Below are 21,712 nucleotides of genomic sequence, written 5' to 3' on the forward strand. Positions count from 1 at the left end.
ACATTTCTAACTTAACGCTATTAAATCTTCCAATTCATGAACATGGGATGTGTTTCAATTTATTCAAGCCTTCTTTAATTTCTCACAACAGTGTTTAGTGTAAGTTTTCAATATATAATGTCAGGCACTTCTTTAGTTAAATGTATTCCTAAGTTGTTTTTTGTTTCAGTTTTTTTTGGCTGTGTTGGGTCTTTGTTGCTGCACGCAGGCTTTCACTAGTTGTGGTGTGCAATCTTCTCATTGCAGTGGCTTCTCTTGTTGTGAGGCACAGGCTCTAGGTGCGCGAGCTTTGGTAGTTGTGGCACACGGGCTCAGTAGTTTCTGCATGCGGGCCCTAGAGCACACAGGCTTCAGTAGTTGTAATGCATGGGCTCAGTAGTTGCGGTGTGCGGGCTCTAGGGTGCGCGGGCTTCAGTAATTGTGGCGCGTGGGGCCAGTAGTTGCGGCTCTTGGGCTCTAGAGCACAGGTTCAGTAGATGTGGCTAACGGGCTTAGTTGCTCCACAGCATGTGGGATCTCTCAAGACCAGGGATCGAACTCATTGTCCCCTGTATTGGCAGGTGGATTCTTAAGCACTGCGCCACCAGGGAAGCCCCTTTTTTTTTTTGATTGAGGAACATTTTAATAATATCCCCTTTTTTTTTTCTGTAGGTTTTCTCAAATAATGATGAAGGCCTTATTAACAAAAAGTTACCCAAAGAACTTCTTTTGAGGTAAGTGTAGATAAACTTTAAAGATTTCAGATATGATTCAGTCATCAAGTTCCAAGACAATCTTCTTTCTCACTATGAGTCCATAGCTTAGAAAAACAGACAGAATTAGCCTAACTGACTTTTTGTTTTTGTTTTATAGAATGCTGTTCAGCTTGTTGTTAAATTTTACTTGGTCTAATCCAGAATGTACTAAGTATGTACGTAGCATTGGTCTGGATTCTTTTTGTAATGTGGTAAATATTGTAATAATCCTCAGTAGGTGCCACTGTTTGGGTATTAGTAGGTTATCTCAATGTAGTCAGTAACACGAGGAGAGATTATTAAGGTTGTGAGCTCCTGAAGTCATAGACATTTAGATGTTTTTCTGATCAATAATTACACTATATGTTCTTACTGAGCACTTAAAATGCTATCAGCCCAAATATTGATGTTTTTATTCACTTTATGAGAATTATGTGCTAATTGACACTACCATAGAACAGGCTTTTTGTGCTTTATTTTTTAGCATTACTGAATATACAGTTAATGGTATTTTGCTTGTCGTTTTGGGAAGTAAAGCTATCAGCCAACATTTGTTGAACCTGAGGCACTGCAGTTTCCTTTAGTACTCTGCAAGCATCAAGCAAATCTTATTTAATTTTGGATGTTATATTTTAATTGTTAACAAACAATTAATACACGTACACATGGTAATCTTTGAGTGGCATTTCCCAAACTCTTCATATCACTGATATTTCACAAAACAAAACAAAAAAGCAGGTTTTGTGATCAAGTAAGTATGGGAAAAACTGGGTTAACAAAACCAGTTTCTTTACCACGTAACCTCTCAGAGCCCTAATAGGCTAATATGCATGGTGATGCTCCCAGATGAATAGTTGTGGCATTTCAGATTTACTGACCATGGAACGCTTTTAATATTCCTTGGAAAATGCTGATATATAGTAAGAGATTGAGCAGCTTACTCTGTTCCCTGGCTGTGCTAAATCTCATTTTAACATTTAGGGAATGAGTATGGATGTGTGTTTTGTTTACATGTTGGAGTCCATCATAGAGTTACTCTATAAATGCCATGGATTGCTCACCTTTTTCCACCTTGTATGTTAGACTTTTGTTCTTGAGTCAGGAATGGGGTGAAGGCTTAGGGTCTTTGTGGTGGTGATCACATTTTAGGGGCTTCAGGGTGGCATTTCATTAGTCATCAGGTGTTGTTTGACACTGTTGCCGTGAGCTCATTCTACTCAGTTAATAAAGAAGAAAATTAATTCATGGCAGGATCACATGAAAAATACAGCAGTTATGTTTTATTTCAACAAAATAAATATTTGTTTAGTTAAGAGAGAATATTCTTTGGCATTTTAGACCACTTTAAAGTTAAGAAAGTGGTAACAAGGAAGGAATGATATGTTTATCACATAAACCCAGAGGGTCTTAATCAAGCACCGTAAGTTGTTAGAACCAGCGTGGTTAGGGTGGGCTGGCTGTTACTATGCAGCGGTCGGCGATGCCATCCACACCAGACCACAGAGTGAGTGATGTTTCCCAGAATTGTGCAATGTTTCATTCTTAGTCTGAACATTTTTCTAGCACAGACATCAAACTGTAATGTGAATATGTCATTTTTACCCTGGGGGCTCATAACCAGCTTCACACCGACCCACGTTAGTCATTTAACACTGGAGTGTGATTAAACTCCACCCTTCTCCTGAGTACTGCTGCTGTTTTGACTGAAGGGTGCTAACTTAATACTCTTTCCCTTTTGGTAGGGTTAGCTTTTATACTGTACTCAGCCATGGTACTGTTTCTACCTACTGACCAAGAAGGGCCGGTGGGGGGCGGGGCGGGTGTTGGAATTACATCACTTTCCGTGCTAGTGTGATTTCTGAACTGCCGTTTTAGAAGTATTAGATCTTTTAAACATCCATGATGGACCCAGCTTTCAAAAATCCTGGAGTTATAGTTTTTGAATTATGCTAAGGCTCATACATAGATCATTTTTAAAAAAGAATTGTCATTTGGGAGCAAATGTTCATAGATTTGCATTCCCACTTCTGTTCTAATTTTGGAGTCTGTAAAGGGAATTTAAATTTTAAAGTACTGCCACAACAGGTCTTCTCTGACTCTTCATTCTCAAAACTAACTCTAGCCAGATATTAATTTTTGTTGGTCTTTATATCATTTCTGCCATTTTACTCTCAGACTTTCTATTCTCAATAGTAGCAGCTCTCCCCTTTCCCGGCTACCCTTTTTAAGCAAAATTTTGAAGAAGGGTTTGAGCCAGGTTACCAAAGCAGACATCTTCATCGTTCATTAATTCCACAACAAAGTGAGTGAGTGCTACAAATTCCCCACCTCATGGAGCTTAAGTGTTGATTGGTTTTGCTAAGATAAATGATGTCTTCATACTTTCGGTCTATCTTAGGCTTACATTTTTACTTCATATAGTAGACTTCTTTGTGACAGAGCAGACTGTTGTTCCTGTTCTCGTTGAATTCCTATTTACTTTCAGTCTTACTTCATCAATAGGTGTGAATTCCTTGAGTGTACGATAATCTTATTTGCTTGCAGCCAAGGTCACTTTCTCTTCTGCCATTTTTTACTGCATCTGTTACCACCCTCTTAAATTCTCTGCTAGCTTCCATTACTGGTCATATCAAGTGAAGCTTCAGCTTACCCTCTGGAACCGTTAACAAACCTGGAACTGCGTGATTTTTTTATTTTTATTTTTTAATGTTTGTTTGTTTATTTATTTATTTATTTTGGCTGATCCTGGTTGTAGTTGTGGCACTCGGGATCTTTGTTGCGGCATGCGGGATCTTTTAGTTGCAGCATGCTGACTTCTTAGTTGTGGTATGCATGTGGGATCTAGTTCCCCAAACAGGGATCGAACCCAGGCCCCCTGCATTGGGAGCGTGGAGTCTTATCCACTGGACCACCAGGGAAGTACCTGGAACTATGCACTTTTCATCTCTCTATATCACTTTGAATCCACTCAGAAAAAATCTGAGTTTTTTTATCTGATCATCTTATTGCTAGTTTTAAGACTACCCGATATTATTAATTCACAGGTCCCTTCTGCTACCCATTTTTAGTTTGTTACTTAACAAGCTTTTACATTTGCTTTTTCTATCCAGCTTTTACTTATAAATTAAAGATATTCGAGTTCTCCCTCTCTACCTTTCACTCTCCCACAGTTCAACAAATAGCTTGTAATTTTACTGTTCCTAGGGAGTCAGTTATATAATGCTTATAACAATGGGAATATATAGTTTGTTGTAATGTCTATATCTGTTAGTGAGTTGGGTTCTCCTTGCATGTATTTATCCTCGTTGTTATTGTCTGTATTTTGGAGCTAAACTTGCTTGAGATTTCAGCTCTCCCCATTTACTAGTTGTGTGACCTTAAAGTGACTTCACTCTCTGGGCCATAATTTCCCATATCTGTAATAGTAATAGTTCTTACCTTAGGGGGTTGTTGGCTGGCTCTGAGTACCTGGCGTTTAATAAATGTTAAATAAATGTTAAATAAATGTTATCTCTTATTATTATTTTTAAAAAATATTTATTATTTATTTGACTGCGTCAGGTCTTAGTTGCAGCATGCGGAATCTTTCGTTGCGGCACGCGGGCTTCTCTCTAGTGGCGGCACGTGGGCTCTCTAGTTGTGGCACAGGCTCTAGAGTGCACAGGCTCAGTAGTTGCACTGTGTGGGCTCATTAGTTGCAGCACATGGGCTTAGTTGCCCTGCAGCATGGAGGAGCTTAGTTCCCCAACCAGGGATCGAACATGCGTCCCCTGCATTGGAAGGTGGATTCTTAACCACTGGACCACCAGGGAAGTCCCTCTTATTATTATTAATTAATATCAATTTTGGATCTCTGAATACTTAATAAATACTGTTGACAGTGCAGTTGGTTTTAATACAAACAACTGAAAAAAGCAAGCTGTCCTGATACGGATCTTAACATATGCTACTGATAACAGTCTCAGTAAAATACCTGATTATTAAGTAAGTTAATGTAGCCCGGTGCTTCATTTCATCAACCTACACTAATTCAGTCTCAGTGGAAATTGCATACTACCATCTGACATTAAACTGACTACTACTGGAGCTTGAGCAGAATAGTGGTGGTATTATGACAACTGTTAATTATTTTGTATTATAAAAAAGGCAGTCTCTTGGAAGGAAACATTCCTCTTTTGAGAAAAGTCTTATATGAGCAAATATTGGCTCACAACTCAGATTATAAATTTTAATATTAATTTGTTTGACCTTAAGTTTTTACTTCTGTTATGGTTGCTCTCAGGCGCTAGTGATGAAATGAAAATGCATGTAAACTTCATAGGAATAGGGAGTGCTACATGCAGTAAATATTTTAAAACGTTCTGAGAAGACATGGCTTTTGTTAGTAATAAATAATAAACCTCTTATTAGACATATTTTTAAAAACTAAATCACCGTTATCTGTATAATTGTATTTCCTTTTAAAATGCATGTGGGGACTTCCCCAGCGGTCCAGTGGTTAAGACTCCGAGCTTCCAATGCAAGGGGTGCGGTTTCGATCCCTGGTTGGGGAACTAAGATCCCACATGCCGTGTGGCATGTCCAAAAAATAAAAAATAAAACAAAAATGTGGATCCATGACAAAATTAAATCCTGATCATGTTTGTTAGCTTGATGAAGGAAGGTTTGATGGCCTCAAACAGGAGAGGTGAGGCTAATCATTTCGGGCAAATGGAATCAACTACAAAATTACCTATAATTTGGCGGTTTTACTAGTTTGCTAGGGAAAATTATAAAATGAAGAAAAATTACAAGCTATTTGTTGAACTGTGTGAGAGTGAAGGATAGAGAGGGAGAACTCGAATATCTTTTATAAGTGAAAGCAGGATAGAAAAGGCAAATGTAAAACTTGTTAAGTACAAACTAGAAATGGGTAACAGAAGGGATCTGTGAATTAATAATATTGAGTAGTCTTAAAACTAGCAATAAGATGATCAGATGAAAAAAAAACTCATAGATTTTTTCTGAGTGGGTGTTCTTGCCTGCTGGTTGGTTGCAGCACTCCATGGACTTTTTCAAGGACTGGTACCTACACCTCCTGCTGCCTGTGATGCCTTATATATATTCCAAGGCAGCCTAACAGGTAAGATGATCTTTTGGGGGTACATATTACAAATTCATGTTTAAACATCTATGCAGACTTTTCTTTTTTGTTAAAGAGGTTTTTTTGGTTCGTTCATTTTTATTGTTGTTATTTATTTATTTATTTTTACCGTGCATGAGGACCAAATTAATGTGTGTTGAAATCAGATGCAGAAGCTTAAAGGCCCTTCCTCTGTATACTATTATATACTGTTTTAGGGTTGACATCTAAGTCCGAATCATGGCAGAGGCAAATCTTCCTTAGTCTCGGTTGGGGTTATGCTTATACATTAGACCTCTGATGATGCCTTTAGATTTTTAAATGTACATTGAGGTGGCATGAAACACCAGTAGAGCTCCACAGATAGGAAGGATGGATCTAGTACATTCTACTCCAGAGCTTTATCCCTGGAAAGTTATGTTAGAGACCTGTTAGTTTAAAAGCTGTGAATTCAGTAGTTAAAACAGAAAAGATTGGGAAGTTTGATTCTTTGAATAGTAAAATATGGCAAAATATACCATACCAAAGATAAATAGCATAGTAGTAGGTGAAATAATTCGAATACACATTATAAGCAAAGGCTATCTTCTTCAACATACACGCGCGCACACACACACACACACATACATCAGTTCTTAAAAATTATTAAGAATGAGGTGGATTAGCTCTTAGAAAAAGTTTGAAGACGGTCTGAACAAAGGAAGAAATACAAATGGCCAATAAATGTATGAAATTCCACTCGCTCCGAGTGGAATTGCTGGGGGTCATAGACTGTACAGGTTTTTAACTTCATATAGTAATGTTGTTTTTCCAAAGTGGTCTTATCAATTTGCCTTCATACAAACAATGGCTAAGAGACTCGGTTGAGTTGTTCCTTTCAAAAATTTAGTGTTTTTACATGTCTTAAGTATAGAATAGCATCTCATTGTGCTCTTTTTTTTTGCGGTACGCGGGCCTCTCACTGTTGTGGCCATTCCCGTTGCGGAGCACAGGCTCCGGACGCACAGGCTCAGCGGCCATGGCTCACGGGCCCAGCCGCTTCGCGGCATGTGGGATCTTCCCGGACCGGAGCACGAACCCATGTCCCCTGCATTGGCAGGCGGACTCTCAACCACTGCGCCACCAGGGAAGACCCCCTTTCTTGTTTTTAATACTACTGTATCATCTACATCTTTTCATCCAGTTTTTTCAAATAGTGTCTTCATTTAATAATCTTTTTAAGAGGATAATTTGGTGTTTTAATGATTAAAACAAGTATTTTATTCACTGCGATTATTATTGCAACTTTCTATCAATTTCTTTTTTATCTTACTAATTTTGCTTCTCTCCTCCTTAAAACCTTTCCTGTTGCCTTTAGTGTAAATTCCATGTAAATTGTTATGACTTAAATTATTCTCCCAGAACTGTCCACTTATTATCTCTTACTCTATCTCATCTCTCGCTCTTTTCCAACTTCCTTGTAAACTCTGGCAACTCTGAGTTATTTCCAGTCCCTGAAAATGTCATTCCCTAATTTGTTCTCTCCCATGTTCATTCTCCTTCTTGAAAGTGCCAATTTTTTAAAAAATTTATTTTTTATTGAAGTGTAGTTGAATTACAATGTGTTAATTACTGCTGTACAGCAAAGTGATTCAGTTATACATATGTGTACATTCTTTTTCATATTCTTTTCCATTATGGTTTATCACAGGGTATTGAATATAGTTCCCAGTGCTATACAGTAGGACCCTGTTGTTTATCTATCCTATATATAATAATTTGCATCTGCTAATCCCAAACTCCCACTCCATCCCTCCCCTCCCCTCCCCTCCCCTTGGCAACCACAAGTCTGTTCTCTCTGTCCCTGATTCTGTTTCTGTGTCATAGATAGGTTCATTTGTGTCATATTTTAGACTCCACATATGTGACATCATATGGCATTTGTCTTTCTCCTTCTGACTTACTTCCCTTAGTATGATAATCTCTAGTTGCATCCATGTCGTTGCAAATGGCATTATTTCATTCTTTTTTATGGCTGAGTAATATTCCATTGTATATATGTACCACATCTTCTTTATCCATTCATTTGTTGATGAGCATTTAGGTTGTTTCCATGTCTTGGCAATTGTGAATAGTGCTGCTATGAACATAGGGGTGCATGTATCTTTTTGAATTGTAGTTTTGTCTGAATATATGCCCAGGAGTGGGATTGCTGGATCATATGGTAATTCTGTATTTAGTTTTCTGAGGAACCTCCATACTGTTCTCCATAGTAGCTGCACCAACTTGCATTCCCACCAACAGTGTAGGAGGGTTCCCTTTTCTCCACACCCTCTCCAGCATTTGTTATTTATAGAGAAAGTGCTAATCTTTTGCTCACCCCTTCTTTCACCTAGTTCAACCTAAGACTTTCCCTATGTTTAGGGCCATGTTCTCTCCCTCTTGAGTGTGTATATAGGTTCTCTAAACATGTTATAATTTCTTGTGTTTGTCCTGGATTTTATGTTGCATAACACAGTAAATCTAATCTTTTTTTAAAAAAATTGAGATTATATGTATATATATATATAATTGACGTAGGTGTATGATATAATGATTTGATATTTGTACATACTGCACAGTGATCACCACAATAAGTCTAGTTAACATCTGTCACTGTACATAGTTACAGAGGTTTTTTTCTTGTGAGGAGAACTTTTAAGATTTACTCCCTTAGCTTTGAAGTATGCAGTACAGTGTTATTACCTATAATCACCATGCTGCATGTTACATCCCCATGACTTATTCATGTTATAACTGGAGGTTTGTACCTTCTGACCCCCTTCACCCATTTTGCCCACCCTCCCACCACCTCTGGCACAGATCTGTTCTCTGTATCTATTAGCTCAGTTTTGTTTTGTTTTTTTATCTAGATTCCACATATAAGTGAGATCATATGGTATTTGTCTCTCTCTCTGTGACTTATTTCACTTAGCATAATACCCTTGAGGTCCATCTGTGTTGTCACAAATGGCAAGAGTTCATTCTTTTTTATGGCTGAATAATTTTCATATATGTGTCTGTATCTCACATTTTTTAATTCATTCATCCATTGATAGACACTTAGGTTGCTTCCATATCTTGGCTGTTGTAAATAATGCTACAGTGAACATGATAGTGTGTATCTTTTGGGTTATGTTTTCATTTTCTTCAGATAAATACCCACAAGTGGAATTGCTGGATCATATGGTAGTTCTGTTTTTAAATTTTTGAGGAACTGCCGTACTGTTCTCCATAGTGGCTGCACCAATTTATATTCCCACTGATAGTACCCAAGCGTTCCTTTTTCTCCACATCCTCGCCAATACTTATTTCTTGTCTTTTTGATAGTAGCAATTCCAGTAGGTGAGAGGTGATATCTCACTGTGGTTTTGATTTTCATTTCCCTGATGATTAGTGTTGTTGAGCATATTTCATGTACCTCTTGGCCATTTGTGTGCCTTCTTTGGAAAAATGTCTATTTAGATCCTCTGCCCATTTTTTATTTGAATTTTTTTTTGCTATTGGGTGGTATGAGTTCTTTATAGATTTTGGGTATTAACTCATCAGATATATGGTTTGCAAATATTTTCTCCCAGTCAGTAGGTTGCCTTTTCATTTTGTTGATGGTTTCCTTTGCTGTGCAGAAGCTTTTTAGTTTGATGTAGTCCCACTTGTTTATTTTTGCTTTTGTTGCCTTTGCTTTTAGTGTCAAATCCAAAATATCATCTTCAAAACTTAGGTCAAGAAGCTTACCCTCTATGTTTTCTTCTAGGACTTTTATGGTTTCAGGTCTTACATTCAAGTCTTTTCATCCATTTTAAGTTAATTTTTGTGGTTGTGAGACAGGAGTCCAGTTTCATTCTTTCACATATGGCTGTCCAGTTTTCCCAGCACCATTTATTAAAGAGACTGTTCTTTCCCCATTGTATGTCTTGGCTCCTTTGTCATAAATTAATTGACCATATATGTGTGGGTTTGTTCCTGGGCTCTTTATTATGTTTCATGGATCTATGTATCTGTTTTTATGCCCAGAACATTGTGTACATTAGTATATATTTGTGTATGGTAGTATGTGTATTGGGCATGTTTATTTGTATATGGGAATGTATCTGAATGTGTACTTATGTGTGTGTATGCATATGTATGCCTGTGTGTGTGAGAACATTCAAGGCAGAGGAAACAGCTTGCAAAAAATCATGCTGTATTTGGGAAATCTTGCACAGTTTAGTTTCCTTCTACTCTTGGCCCATATATATATTTATTTGTGCTTAGTTGGAAGTGCTTGGAACGTAGCATTTTCCTCTGAGCTTTTTCCTACCTAACATTTAATGATTACTCTTCCCTATTACCACATACTTTTCATAATTACCACTTCAATGGCTGCTTAATAGTCCATGGAGTTTATGTCATGATTTACTTAACCTTTCGGTTGCTTTTTAAAAATTTTAGATAATGCTGAAATAAAATTTTAGAAAATGCTGAAATTAAAATTTTTTGTTTTGTTGAATTATTTCTTTATGATAACTTCCTGAAGAGGAATTACTGGATCAAAGGAGGAGAACATTTTTACAGCTCTTGATAAAGCCAGTGTTTCCAAAGGTGGTAACAGTTTTTAAAAAATATGTATTTGTATTTGACATATAACATTGTATGAATCTAAGGTGTACAACATGTTGATTTGGTACATTTATATATTGTAATATGATTGCCATTGTAGTGTTAGCTACCTATGAACACCACATAATTATCATTTATTTTTTGTGATGGGAATAATTAAGATCTAGTCTCCTAGCATGTTTGGTCTTAATACTACAGTATTGTTGTCTGTAATCACTATACTGTTTATTAGATCTCTAGGACTTACGTATCTAGTAGTTGCAAGTTCGTATCCTTAAACAACATCTGTACTATTCCCCCTCCCCCCAGACCCTGGTAACCACCATTTTACTCTATTTTTATGAGTTTGACTTTTAGGTCCACATATAAGTGATATCGTACAGTATTTGTCTTTCTCTGACTTATCTTACTTGGCATAATGTCCTCAGAATCCATCCATGTTGTCACAGAGGGCAGAATTTTCTTCTTTCTCGTGGCTGAGTAATATTTTATTGTAAGTATTACTACATCTTTATCTGTTAATTGGTTGACAGGCACTTACGTTGTTTCCATATCTTGGCTCTTGTAAATGATGCTGCAGTAAACATGGGAGGCCATATATCTCTTCAATATCCTTTTTTTATTTCATATGCCCAGAAGTGGAATTGCTGAATCATATGGTAATTCTATTTAAAATTTTTTCAGGAACATTCATATTGTTTTCTGTAGTAGGTGAACTAATTTACATTCCCACCAACAGTGTACAAGCGTTCCCTTTTCTCTACATCCTCTTGTCTTCTTGATGACATTGGTTTTATTATTTTCTATTATTTTCTTTTTTTCTTTTTTAACGATTTCCACTCCTAGCTTTTTATTTTTTGTTTATTTGGGGTTTTTTTGTGGTACGCGGGCCTCTCACTGTTGTGGCCTCTCCCGCTGCAGAGCACAGGCTCCGGACGCGCAGGCCCGGCGGCCATGGCCCATGGGCCCAGCCGCTCCGCGGCACGCGGGATCCTCCCGGACCGGGGCACGAACCCGTGCCCCCCCGCATCAGCAGGCGGACTCCCAACCACTGCGCCACCAGGGAAGCCCCACTCCTAGCTTTTTAAATCCCATTCTTTGTCTTTCTTTGGGTTAACTGTGTTTTCTTTAGCTTGCCTAAGTTGGACATTTAGCTAGTTATTTTTCAGCTCCCTCATCTAATAATAGATAAGTTCTTTGAGTGATAGTCTCAAAGCTCTACTTCTGTTGAATTTCACAAGTTTTGAAGTTTAGTGTTTCTTTTTACTGTTCAGTTTCAAGTATTTATCAATTTCCATTATTGCTTCTTTGAAACATTTTTTTCTTAAAAATGTTTTTATTATGAAGTATAATATATAGTTGGAGAACCACACAAAACATAAATATTAGACAAATACCCTAGCCATCACTTAGGTCAGTAAATAAAACTTTGCCAGTCACCAAAGAAGCACCTCCATTTCTCATCCAAATGATAACTGCTTCCCTCTCCAGAAATAACACTTTCTTGACTTTTATAGCTTTCACTGTATTTTCATTTCTTTATAGATCTATCATCCATATGTGCATCCTTAGTCATTACAGTTTAGTCTCACCCATTTTTTTTTTTGGCGGTTCTATAACTTTATTTGACAATCAACAGTTCTCATCCATATCAACTGTCTGTAGATTTTTGAAAATGGTGACAAGTACATAGGTAACCGACATGTAGAGCTTGTTTGGTGAATCTTCATCTTCATTACATTTTTCTGGACAACTGCACACAGATACGGTATGGGACAGTCCTTATTCCTTTGGCCCAGACAGCTTTGTTGAGCCTGGTGTCAGTGTGTACATCTGGAGTTCCCATCTCCTTCATGATGAATTTTTGGATTTCTTTGAGTGCCTGAGGGGCACGCTTCTTGAAACTCACTCCATGGATGTGCTTATGAATGTTGATAGTGTATTCTGTGGTCACCACCTCGTTGATGGCAGACTGGCCCTCCTTCTTCTTGCCACCCTTCTTTGCGGGAGTCATCCTGCTGGGCTCCAGTTGGAAAAAACAGCTAGTCTTGCTCATTTAATAAATCTTTAAGTCTCTAAATTAAACAGGTCTCCTGTCCATCTCTTTCTGTTCTACATGTTTTATCTGTTGAAGAACTTGGGTTATTTGATATGTATTGTGGAAGTTCCCACAGTCTGGGTTTTGCTAATTGCAGCCTCATGGTGCAATTTCAGCATGTTTCCTTTATCTGTATTTCTTGGAAATTGACAGCTGGATCCAGAGGTTTGATCAGACTCAGGTTCTATCCCTTTAGTAAGACTATGTGGTGGTGTGTTCTTTTATTAGGAGTTACACAATGTTTGGTTTCCTTTTTTTGTGCTGGCATCTATGTATGCTTATTGCCTAGATCATTAACTTATTGGGGCTGCAAAATGATGATATTCTTTTTCTTCATTTATTAGTTGGACTGCTTTAAAAAATTTTTTTTATTGGAGTATAGTTGATTTACAGTGTTGTTAGTTTCAGGTGTATAGCATAGTGAATCAGTTATATATCCACTCTTTTTTTTTAGATTCTTTCCCATATAGGCCATTACAGAGTATTGAGTTCCCTGTGGTATACAGCAGGTTCTTATTAGTTATCTATTTTATATATAGTAGTGTGTATATTGTCAATCCCAATCTCCCAAATTATCCCTACGCCTCTTATCCCCTGGTAACCATGTTTGTTTTCTACATCCATGACTGTACTTCTGTTTTGTAAATAAGTTCATTTGTACCCCTTTTCTTTAGATTCCATGTATAAATGATATCATATGATATGGAATGCTTTTATAAAGAATTACTTCACTTCTGTTTGATTACACAGTGATACAGTTTATGTAGAAGAAAGGCAGGATAAATGCTTGACGTTCTTTTCCTTTATTTACCAGTTTCGAAATAATGAGATATGTGAAGGTATGACGTGAGAAACAAAACGTTTTCATAGTTTCAACTAATCTCCCACAAGATATATATTAATTGCAGAGGGAAAAAATGTAATTTTATAATGGGGCACACCGGCAGAAATCATCTTAACCAAGTGATCAAAGTTGGCATCATCACTAATAGGACAAATGTACACCATATGCCCCTGATGTAATGCACAAGAAGAGCACAATGTCATTTCTGTGGCATTCCTGACAAAAATTATAACTTGAGTCTAATCGTGAGGAAATATTAGACACATGGCAGAACATTCTACAGAGTAACTGGCTATATGCTTCAAAAGTAGCAAAGTCATGAAAGATAAAGACTGAAAAAATGTTTTAGATTAGAAGAGACTAAAGAGACGTGGCAAATAAATGCAATATGTGATCCTGGGCCGGAAAAAAAAGTTTTTCTTTTGTTTTAAGGACCATTAATGGGACAATTGACAGATTTTGAATAAGATCTATAGATTATAGTATTGTGTCGGTGTTAGTTTTCCTTGTTTTGTTAATTGTACTGTGTTTCTGAAAAGAACGTCCTTGTTTTTAGGAAGTATGTGAGTATTTTAAGGGTAAATGAACATCGTGTCTACAACATACTCTCCAACATTTCAGACACAATTACATATATGTAATTACTACATCAGACCCAGATGATTTAATTGGTGAATGCTACCAAACATAAGAAAGAAATGATACTAATTCTCTACGTTGTCATCCAGAAAATAGAAGCAGAATAATTCCTAACTTATTCTGTGAAGCTAACATTACCCTAATACCAAAACCAGAAAAAGACATTATAGAAAGGAAAAGTACAGAACAATATCTCTCGTGAACACAGATGCAGAAGTCTTCAAAAAAAAGTTAGCAAATCAGATTGAACAATGTATAAAAAGAATTATATACTATAACCAAGTGGGATTTATTTCATGCATGCAAGGATGCCTCAACATTCAAAAATCAACATAATCAATCACATCAATGATCTGATAAAGAACAAAATCATATGGTCATATTAGTAGATGCAGAAAAAGTATTTGGCAAATTTTAACACTCATTCATGATTAAAAGTCTCATCAAACCCAAAATAGAGGGGAACTTCCTCAACTTGATCAAGAATATCTACAAAAAAACCCCTATGGCTAACAGTGTACTTAACAGTGAGAAACTGGTTGCTTTATCCCCAAGCTCAGGAACCAGAAAATGATGTCCCCTCTTACTACTCCTGTTCATCACAGTACTGCTGAAGTCCTACCTAATACAATTAGGTAAGAAAAGAAAAGAAAAAGTATACATTGGGAAGGTATACATTGGTTTTGTTTGTAGATTACATGATTGTGTATGTAGAAAATCCAAAAGAATTGACAAAATATTCCTGTAATTAATAAGCAGTTATATAATGTTGCACGATACAAGGTTAATATGCAGAAGGTAATTGCTTTCCTATTGCCATTTCTGGTATTGTTCACCAGCAGTGAACAACTGGAAGTTAAAATAAAAAACAATACCACTTACATTAGCCTCAAAAAATGAATACTTAGGTATAAATCTAGCAAAAGATTTATATGATGAAAACTCCAGCTCCAGTGAAAGAAATCAAAGAAGGTCTAAATAAATAAAGAGATGTTACACATTCATGGATAAGAAGACTCAATATTGTTAAAATGTTAATTCTTCCCAAGTTGATCTATGGAGTCAACACAATGCTGATAAAAAATACCACCGAGTTATTTTGTGGATATTGACAAATCTATTTTAAAGTTTGTGTAGAAAGACAAAAGACTCTGAAAGGCCAATGCATTACTGAAGAAGAACAGAGTTGGAGGACTGACACTACTGACCTATGAAGACTTAGTTTAGAGTTTTAGAGATCAAGACAGGGACTTCCTTGGTGGCAGTGGTTAAGAATCCGCCTGCCACTGCAGGGTATATGGGTTCGATCCCTGGTCCGGGAAGATCCCACATGCTGTGGAGCAATTAAGCCCTTGCACTGCAACTACTGAGCCTGTGTTCTGGAGCCCACAAGCCACAACTATTGAGCCTACGTATCACAACTACTGAAGCCCACGCGCCTAGAGCCTGTGCTCTGCAATAAGAGAAACCACCGCAATGAGCCCCTGCTCGCTGCAACTAGAGAAAGCCTGCATGCAGCAATGAATACCCAGTGCAGCCAAATAAATAAATCGTAAAAAAAAAAGAAAAGCAAGACAGTGTGGTGTTGGCAAAAGAATAGACAACTCAATGGAACATAGAGAATAGAATAGAGAGCTCAGAAATAGAGCCACACAAAGTCAGCTGATCTTTGACAAAGGAGAAAAAGCAATTTAATGGAGAAAATATATATTTTCAACACATGGCATTGGAACAATTGGACATTTATATGCAAAAACAGAATGTAAACATAGACGTTACACCTTTCGCAAAAATTGACTCAAAATAGATCGTAGGCCTAAATGTAAAACCCCAAACTATCAAACTTTCATAAGAAAGCATAGGAGAAAATGTAGGTGACCTTGGGTTTAACAGTGAGTTTTTAGATACAACCTCAAAAGCATGATCCATGAAAGACAAAATTGGTAAGTTGGACTTTATTAAAATTAAAAACTTCTTCTCTGAGAAGAGAATGAAAAGCCAAGCCACAGATTGGGAGAAAATATTTGCAAAGACATGTATGATAAAGGACGGATGTCCACAATATACAAAGAACACTTAAAATCCAACAAGAAAACAGACCAATTTAAAAAATGGGCAAAAGATCTGAATAGACACCTCACCAAAGAACATATACAGATGGCAATGAGCATATGAAAAGATGCTTGCTATCATGTCATTAGGGAATTGAAAACTAAAATAACAATGAGATATCACTCTATGTGTATTAGAATGGCTAAAATTTAAAAATTGAACAATATCAAATGTTGGCAAGATTCAGAGCACAGGAACTCTCATTGCTGGTGATTCAAAACGGTGTAGACACTTTGGAAGACAATTTTGCAGCTTCTAAACTTACATGATCTAGCACTCAACACTCCTAGGTATTTATCCAACTGAGTAGAAAACATATTCACCTGCATACAAATGTTTATAGCAAGATTATTCATAATCACTCAAAACTGGAAGCAACCAAGGTGTCCTTATATAAATGAATGGATAAACAGTGATACATCCATATAGTGGAATATCATTCAGCAATAGAAAGTAATGAGCTATCATGCCACTAAAAGACATGGAGGAACCTTAAAGACATGTGCATAGTGAAGGAAGCTAATATGAACAGCTACATACTTATGATTCCAATTATATGACATTCTGGAAAAGGAAAAACTATGGAGACATTAAAAAGATCAGTCGGGACTTCCGTGGTTGGCGCAGTGGTTAAGAATCGCCTGCCAATGCAGGGGACACGGGTTTGATCCCTGGTTCAGGAGGATCCCACATGCCGCAGAGCAACTAAGCCCGTGAGCCCCAACTACTGAGCCTGTGCTCTAGAGCCCACAAGCCACAACTACTGAAGCCCGCGTGCCTAGAGCCCGTGCTCTACAACAAGAGAAGCCACCGCAGTGAGAAGTCTGCATACTGCAACAGAGTAGCCCCTGCTCACCGCAACTAGAGAAAGCCCGTGTGCAGCAACAAAGACCCAACACAGCCAAAAATAAATAAATAAATTTATAAAAAAAACAAAACAAAAAAACAGTCGTTGCCAGAGGTTCATGAGGAGGATAAAAGGGATTAACAGGTGAAGCACAGGTGATTTTTAGGGTGGTAAACTATTCTATATGATACTATAATGGTGGATATATTGTCAGATCCATAGAATAGTACAATACAAAGAGTGAACCTTATCATAAACTGTGGATTTTAGTTAATAACAGTGTGTCAGTCTTAATTTATTAATTGTAACAAATGTGCCACACTAATGCAGGATGTTAATAATAGGGGAAACTGTGTGTGTGTGTTATGTGTTTCTCAAAATGGCAGTAATATATGGGAACTCTATGTACTATCTGCTCTTATATTTAATATGTTTTTAAAAGGGGAAATAAGCAAATGTTAAAGAGATGTTGTTAAAACCATGCATGTGCAAAGCTGAGGTATTTTATAGTGTGTAACAAAGTAACTTTAGAAAATTTAAAAGGCAGGAGGAAAGCCCTATAGTAAACATTGTAATCAATGATTAGAGTGACAGCTTTTTCTGAGATGGGAAAGAGAAAAAGATGTCTTTCATTACAATTATTGGTACTAGAGAAGATCACAGCCACTTCAGTAAGGCAAGAAAAAGAATAAAAAGTATAATTATTGGAAAGGAAGGAAGAAAATTGTCATTATTCTCAAATGTATTGATTTTGTTTGTAGAAAATCACTGGAATATATAAATGAATTTGGAAATGTTGCTGTATGCAAGCCATAGTATATGAAAGTTAAGTATATATACTAGCAACAATTAGTAAATGACATTTTAAAAATTCCATTTTAATAGTAACATCATCAAATAACCAGCGGGGAAAAATCTAAAAATGAACAAAACATCTATGTGGAAAACTACAAAAATTACTGTGAGAAATTAAAGAAGTCCTAAATAAATAATGGAGTATATCATGTTTCTGGGTTGGAAGACTTAATATTGTCAAGATCCCAATTCTCCCCAAAGTTTCTATAAATTCAACATAATTCCAATAAAATTTTATAAAGTTTTCTTGTGTAAATTGATATGCTGATCCTAAAACATAAGTGGAAATTAAAAAAAAAAAAGAGTAGCCAAGAATAACCAAGGTAATTTTGATGAATAAAAACAAAGTTGGGGACTTCCCTGGTGGTCCAACGCAGGAGGCCCAGGTTTGATCCCTGGCCAAGGAACTAGATCCCATACGCATGCTGCAACTAAGAAGTCCACATGCCACAACTAAGAAGTCTGCATGCCGCAACTAAACACGCTGCAGTCAAGATCCCACGAGTGGCAACTAAGACCCAGGGCAGCCTAAATAAGTAAGTAAGTAAATAAATAAATAAATATTTTTAACAAAAGAAAAACAAAGTTGAGCTTAACGTTACCAGACATCAAGAGCTTGAAGCTTCATGATAAAAACAGGGTCTCATTGGCACAGAGGCAGACAGACCAGTGAAGCAGAATACAAAGTCCAGCAGTACGGGCTTCCCTGGTGGCGGAGTGGTTGAGAGTCCGCCTGCCGATGCAGGGGACATGGGTTCGTGCCCTGGTCCAGGAAGATCCCACATGCCGCGGAGTGGCTGGGCCCGTGAGCCATGGCCACTGAGCCTGCGCGTCCGGAGCCTGTGCTCCGCAATGGGAGAGGCCACAGCAGTGAGAGGCCCGCGTAACACCAAAAAAAAAAAAAAAAAAAAAATCCATTCCTATATACTCCTGTGTGTATTTATTTATAACCAAGTTGCGATTTTAGTGCTTTTCTAATGAAGGGTGAAGTTAACACATTTGAGGTAGGAAGCAATTTCCAGGAAAAAAATAAAAAGTTTTGGAAGGGCCAGAACCTGATTTCTGACTACTCTTATTCCTTTAGCTATCTCTGTTTCTATTACCAATGTTCCAGGCTCTGTCATTCAGGGTGTTTATTTTATTCATTGGAACATGATTTGGGAATTTGGCTTAATTTGGCAGTTTGGAGTCTTATCACGCCTATTTTAAAATGTATTTATTTATTTATTTATTTGGTTGTGCTGTGTCTTAGTTGTGGCAGGTGGGCTCCTTAGTTGTGGTATGTGAACTCTTAGTTGCGGCATGCATGTGGGATCTAGTTCCCTGACCAGGGATCAGACCTGGGCCCCCTGCATTGGGAGCGCAGAGTCTTAACCACTGGACCACCAGGGAAGTCCCTTATCATGCCTGTTTAACTTGTGCACATTCAAGTATCTGTGTATGTGTGTTGGGGGGATAATGTAAATAATGAAGGCAATCTACTTTTTCATTCAGTAATCATAATGTTGGGTAGTAAGCATGAGATGAGAAATGCAAACTTGTGTTCCAGCTATTGATTCTCACTTGTGTCCGAATGTGTGAGCATCTTGTTTGAGTTAGTGTGATTTTAGTGTTTAAAGAGACATGTTTTGGGAATTCCCTGGAGGTCCAGTGGTTAAGACTCCATGCTTTCACTGCTGAGGGCTTGGGTTCGATCCCTGATCAGGGAACTAAGATCCCACAAGCCACACAGCTTGGCCATAAAGAAAGAAAGAAAGAAAGAAAGAGAAAGAAAGAGAGGAAGAAGGAAAGAAACATATTTTCCATACAGCATGCTCACTCAACACAGACTGCTTCATCTGCTGTGCAGTTGAAGAAATAGATTCTAGTCTAATCCTGAGGGAACAACAGCTGTGTTAAACTTTCTAGGGCACTTTGTGTAGGGTCATGGGCTTGGGCTCTCAAGCCAGACTACCTGGGTTCAAATTCTGGCTCCGCTCTTCCTATCTGTGTGGCCTTGGCAGGTCCCAGTGTTCCTATCTGTAAAATGGAGATCGTAATAGCACCTCATGGCATTGTTGTGACAATTAAAGAGTGACAGCTAGCACATGTAAGTGCATAATCAGTGTTAACTATGATTATCAGTATTGTTATTATTACTGAGAGTTGATAGAGTATGTTGGTCTCCAAGATGGTACATTCTTGAGGGATTTTCAAGGGAAACTTAGTTAACTCCTTTCTACCTTCAGCTTGTACTTTAGAACCCAATGCCAGTGTGTGATATGATTCTGCTGTACCATACTCATTTCTCTATCTGGTCCTTGTCTTTTCGTGAGCTGACGATCAGTTGTGGCTCATTGTGGAATGGTTGTATGGCACAGAACACAGACATTTGTGGTGGTGGGGCAAGATGTATTACCACAGAAGCAATGTAGATGTGCAGACACCCTGAAATATGTTTAATATATGTAAGTACACATTTCCAGCCATCGGCATTTTCCTATGTACAAAGTTCCATTGAGTCTTTTAAGATCAGTGCAGCCGTTATGCTTCTGTCCTTTGCTTTTCTCTAGAAAATGATTGGAGCCTATATTGTAGAACAGTATCTACGCTGTCACTGGCCCCGTGGTGCTGCCTGTGGGTGCTTTATTGTAGGGTGCAGTGCTCTGGTGTTTTATGGATCTACTATCTTCTCCAAGCCCATGGATTTTCCATGCACTGCTGATTGTTACCTTTGGAGAATTTTGGAGAACTTTTTAGGTGGCTGTTTGCCATTTCACCTTCCACACACACAGGCACAGACCCTCATATTTACCTTCCGGTACTCTGGGGATTGAGACCCTATTGTTTGTCCCTGACCTCGTCCCCATCTACTCTTTGTCTCTCAGGAAAGCTGCTCTTTGTTTTCAGCTGTGACTGCGGAGCGCTGAGGCACACACAGCTATTTGCCACTGTGCTATCATCAGCAGCTCATCTCCACTGCCAGAATGTCAGAACCTCCCTCTGACCCTGCCATGCTGACAGCTACTGCTTCCACTGGGGGACTGCTGGTGTCAACTAAGCTTTTGTTTGCTTCTCTCTGCTTTTCTTTTTCCCCATCTTTCCCATCTTCTGTAACTTCTTGGCTTTTGCTCAGGAAATGAGCTCCATCTTTCTACCCTGTGAGCAGATAGATAAAAAGTGAGTGGGTTTTATTGTTGAGCTTTTCTTGGCCGTGTTATTTGAGGCTCAGGCACCTGAGCCTGTTTCATGCGTCTACCACCAAAAGTGGGGTTTGCATAGGAATTAGAATGATTTAGCCCTCACTAGGCTCAATGCCTGGGAGATGAGAGATTGGTCTTTTTTTGTCTTTTTTTTAAAGTTGTCTCCTACAGCTCACTGATTGATGTTATGTTCATCTATTCATTTATTTATTTGGTTGCACGGGGTCTTAGTTGCGGCCAGCAGGCTCCTTAGTTGTGGCAGTTGGGCTCCTTAGTTGCGGCTCACCAGCTCCTTAGTTGTAGCATGTGAACTCTTAGTTGTGGCATGCATGTGGGATCTAGTTCCCTGACCAGGGATTGAACCCAGGCCCCCTGCATTGGGAGCTCAGAGTCTTAAGCACTGTGCCAGCAGGGAAGTCCCGAGAGATTGGTCTTTGAATAGAACAGGTTATGATCTACTGTTCCATGTCCATGACTTAGAACAAGGGAAATAAAAGTTTAATGAATTCTGGGTTAAGGGGACTTGTGTAGTGTGTCTAAAACAGCTTTGGAATGTGCAAACATTTAATATGTCATAGTAGTGATGAACAATTATAGTGCACTTGTGTATTACGAATTGAGGAATCTTGAAAAAGTTATGAATATCCAAATGGCTCATTAGA

General features: G+C 37.9%; 1 protein-coding gene and 1 pseudogene across 2 annotated transcripts in view; one reads left to right on the top strand and one right to left on the bottom strand.

Moving 5' to 3' along the window:
• Window positions 1–908: 908 nt before the first annotated feature.
• Window positions 909–21,712, top strand: part of FBXL2 (F-box and leucine rich repeat protein 2) — a gene marked incomplete at both ends in the record, with an annotated part of 61,168 nt that continues 40,364 nt past the window's right edge. The window contains one exon of the mRNA XM_082664723.1: window positions 909–946. Coding sequence (XP_082520849.1) covers window positions 909–946 — 38 coding nt within the window. The remainder of the gene's footprint in view (window positions 947–21,712) is intronic.
• Window positions 12,106–12,487, bottom strand: LOC309828333 (large ribosomal subunit protein eL31-like; annotated as a pseudogene). Its single transcript has one exon. The product of its transcript is annotated as a large ribosomal subunit protein eL31-like (transcript).

Source organism: Grampus griseus (assembly GCF_964374135.1).
Source record: "Grampus griseus genome assembly, chromosome: 10".
Taxonomy (NCBI): domain Eukaryota; kingdom Metazoa; phylum Chordata; class Mammalia; order Artiodactyla; family Delphinidae; genus Grampus; species Grampus griseus.